Here is a 3,778-nt window from a genome sequence, read left to right as displayed (position 1 = left end):
AGTTCTGCACACATCCTCATCGTGCTGGGATTCTAAAGAAAGCACCAGGCTGTCACAATCAGGTGCTCTGTGGGACAGATGTCCACCTGGCCAGGGGCTCTGTGTGCTGGGAGCTATTGTGAAACCCAGCACTTTCTGTCTGTGAGGGCAGCGGGGTGCTGCTCTTCTTGGATCCTCGAGTTTAGTGGAGAATTACCAGCAAGATAACAGAACCAGATGTTGGATGTTCTCAGGTAACACCCAACCCCCTGCCACCACGTACCCACAGGGGTCTTTGTGTCCCATCCCCCTCCCTGGTACTGCTGGGGGCCACCAGTCTCCTTGTGGTCAGCTGGCAAAGGTCTCTGTGATTTGTTCTCATGCATGATATGCTCTGGCAAGCTCTAGATTCACCTGGGAATGGCACAAAGGCTGTGCTCTACCTCTCCCCTACAACCATGGTTGGGATCACATGGGCTTTCCAGAGTAGCTGAGGGGTCCTATCCTGAAATGGTGCTGGCTGTAGGTGGTCCTGCTGCTCCTCTGACAGGAAGGGTTTGCTGAAGCTGGGCCTGCAGATCTTTTCCAACCTCCCAGAAAACAGCCTGCTTTACTGAGAGAATGGGGAAAAAAGCTCAGATCTCCTCATACACATGGCATACACCTGCTATATACCTAGCCTCCTCACACCAGCCAAGCCTACTGTGCAGACTTCTCCCCCAGGTAGGAAGCATTCTTTCCAGTCTTCTTTAGGGTTTCCAACAGGGTGTCAACGTTGTGCTCAGAGTCGATGCACACCTTCTTGTTGGGCAGGTCAATATCAAACTGGACACCTACAAGGAAATGAACAAGTTTTGCACAGCTGGAAGTAGCCAAAGGGTGTGAGCAAGGGAAGAGCTCACCCTCACACAACTGAGCTCCCAAATTCATGTTTACCTGTCCTAGGGTGAGCTAGGCAGCTATCCCACACCACTGCCACGAGTCAAAGGTATGTGTGCCTCCTGCCAGTAAACCCTGATGCCTCCACCAGCCAGCAAAACCAGACTGGTGTCCTGCCAGCAATGGTACACAGGAAGCCAGACCTCCTATAGATCTGCATCAGGCACCAGAGTTTCTCAGTTGCTTGAGTGTGCTCACCCCACCTTTGATAAACACAATCACTCATGCAATAATCAGAATGAGCCGAGTTTAAACCAACCACTATAATCTCCACCCAGCTCAGCCTGTGCTGTGGTTTAGCACAGACAGGAATAATGAAGGAGTTAGTGCAGGGTTAGGAGAGGGTCAGGACACAGGGTCAGTGGTGGTACCAGCTACCAGCAAGCCCTTCACATTGGTGCCTCACAGCTGCTCTCACTTGGGGAGGACAGGGGAGCAGGGTGACACATCCTCCCAATTGGCAAGCCTGGGTCAGATCCTCTTTCCTGGTACTTCCAGCACAAAGGAGGTATGGGTTATAATTTTCCAGATGGTATTAAAAACAGGCTGTGCAGGCAACCACCAAATGCTCTGCTCAGCAGCTCTGCACTGTGATGGCTCTGCATGTTGACGCTGATGACACACCTAGGGAAGCACCACAGATACCCCAAGCCTCCCCGGGAACAAAGCCTGGCAGGACATCCACCTCCCTTCCTTCTGGCAGCCTGAGCAAGGGTCTACCAGCGTGGTTCCCAGAAGGCTTGGGATGAAACCCTGGTGATTCAGGGCCACCTGCAGCCATGGCAGCTCCACCCTGCCTTGACAGCTCTTCAAGAGGTCACCCAAGTCCTGCGGACAATCAGCGACTCATCGCTGACTAAGCGGCAGGCCCAGGGCAGAGCAGGGAGCAGAGGTTTGCAACCAGCCACTTTCAGCTTTCACCCACAGCGCTGCCCTCGCAGGATGGAGGACCCCAGGGCACCGACATCCTGCCTCAGGGCTGGTGCTGCCCCGACGAGCTGGCTGCCCCTCACCCAGCGCTGACTTACCTCCCAGCCTGTGCAGGACGCGGGTGACTGCGTTGGAGCAGCCTTCGCAGGTCATGTCCACAAAGAACTCGTGTTTCTGAGAAGAGGCAGAGGAGGCATCAGGGAGGGTGCAGCTGGCAACACACCACAAGCACTCTTCCTCCACGCTTCACCTTTTTCCTTTGGGAGGTGGGTTCAACTCCTTCCCGACCAAAAGCTCCACATAGGTCACTAAGGGATCCTCAGCAGAACTGAGAGCTCTTGGTACTCCTCACAGTGTCACCCTGAGGTGCCTTTGGAGACTGTCTGGTCCCTGCACACAGCAGGGCCACCTTTAGGGCCAGCACAGGTTGCCATCACTGCAGGCTTCTGCTGGACCCACTCTACTTGCCCTGAGGAGCCCACGAGATTCAAGTTTCCCACCCTCAGCCACCCACTGTCCTGACTCGGTCTGCAAAGCTCTTGGTGCTTGCCCATCCTATTCTTCTGGTGCCTAACCAAGGCCTCTGGTCCCCAGCACAATAAACTCACAAAAATACCAACAAAACTAAAATTCAGGGAATGTCAGTGATGGTTTTCCATCCCTTCACTTCTTGTGAGAAACACTGGGTCACCATAAGCATGCTCCCCTGTAACACTAACCACCCTGCTCAAGCTTCGGTACCAGACAGATCCTGATTTCATTTTCTTGCATATTTCTTACTTTCCTTTGCAAAACCCAAACCCAACCCCAAACCCCAAATCCACCAACCAACAAACCTATTATTTGTTACCCACATGCATACTTCCTTCTATTCGAAACCCCTCTTTGCACCCCGACACCAAGAGATTAAAACCCGGGCGGGCACCATTCACCCGGGAAAGGAGATGGCGAGCAGGGGTTCCCACCAGGGTTTCCCGGCGTAAACAGCATCTGCTTGGTTTCCATTTCACAAACGCCCAGCCTGCTCCGGGCTGCTGGGCTGCAGGCAGAGAGGTCGGGATGGCGCAGAAGGGATCGGGACGGAGCAGCAGGGCTCCTGCCACAGGAGTGCCACCCCGGGCCGCTCTGTACGCCCAAGCCCCGGTTCCCGGGGGGGACTCCGCCGACTCCCCGTACCGGGCAGCGCCCCCCCCCCCCCCCACCGCCTCCGCTGGCGCCGGGCCCAGCCCCACCACGTCCCCCGGCCCCACGCAGGCCCCTCTCGGTCCCCAGCCTGCTCCGATGCCCTCCTCAGCGTTGCCCAGGCCCAGACCCACCGGCATGGCGGAGCGCGGCGGCAGCTCCCGGCTGTCGGCAGGGCGCGGAGGAAGGGGCGGGACGCGAACGGCTCCTGCGGGCCGAGGCCGGGCCCTGAGCGCCAGCCACGCACAGCGCCCCCGGGGCAGCAGGGAGCCGGCGGGGAGCCCCAGCCACGCACAGCGACCCCGGGGCAGCGGGGAGCCTGACCTGGGCAGCTGGCCCGGGGAGCCCCAGCCACGCACAGCGCCCCCGGGGCAGCGGGGAGCCGGTGGGGAGCCCCAGCCACGCACAGCGTCCCCGGGGCAGCGGGGAGCCTGACCTGGGCAGCTGGCCCGGGGAGCCCCAGCCACGCACAGCGCCCCCGGGGCAGTGGGGAGCCGGTGGGGAGCCCCAGCCACGCACAGCGCCCCCGGGGCAGTGGGGAGCCGGTGGGGAGCCCCAGCCACGCACAGCGCCCCCGGGGCAGCGGGGAGCCGGCGGGGAGCCCCAGCCACGCACAGCGCCCCCGGGGCAGCAGGGAGCCGGCGGGGAGCCCCAGCCACGCACAGCGCCCCCGGGGCAGCGGGGAGCCTGACCTGGGCAGCTGGCCCGGGGAGCCCCAGCCACGCACAGCGCCCCCGGGGCAGCGGGG

At 60.0% G+C, this 3,778-nt stretch overlaps 1 protein-coding gene across 1 annotated transcript; it reads right to left on the bottom strand.

The window, feature by feature from the left end:
- Positions 1–608: 608 nt before the first annotated feature.
- ATOX1 (antioxidant 1 copper chaperone) lies at positions 609–3,278 on the bottom strand. The gene is made up of 3 exons (XM_054168405.1): positions 3,165–3,278; positions 1,947–2,022; positions 609–812 (listed from the first exon to the last, which is right to left on the bottom strand). Exons 1-3 carry the CDS (start codon positions 3,168–3,170, stop codon positions 679–681), a joined length of 216 nt encoding a protein of 71 aa, XP_054024380.1. The 5' UTR covers positions 3,171–3,278; the 3' UTR covers positions 609–678.
- Positions 3,279–3,778: the final 500 nt, after the last annotated feature.

Source organism: Dryobates pubescens, chromosome 16 (genome assembly GCF_014839835.1).
Source record: "Dryobates pubescens isolate bDryPub1 chromosome 16, bDryPub1.pri, whole genome shotgun sequence".
In the NCBI taxonomy this organism is placed as follows: Eukaryota; Metazoa; Chordata; class Aves; order Piciformes; family Picidae; genus Dryobates; species Dryobates pubescens.
The sequence above is the reverse complement of the archived record's forward strand: the minus strand, read 5'-3'. Positions and strand labels throughout refer to the sequence as shown.

Coding starts and splice junctions, on each gene's coding strand:
- ATOX1 (XM_054168405.1), bottom strand. Junction 813..1,946: donor CGTCCTGCACAGGCTGGGAG/GTAAGTCAGCGC, acceptor ATTTCCTTGTAG/GTGTCCAGTTTGATATTGAC.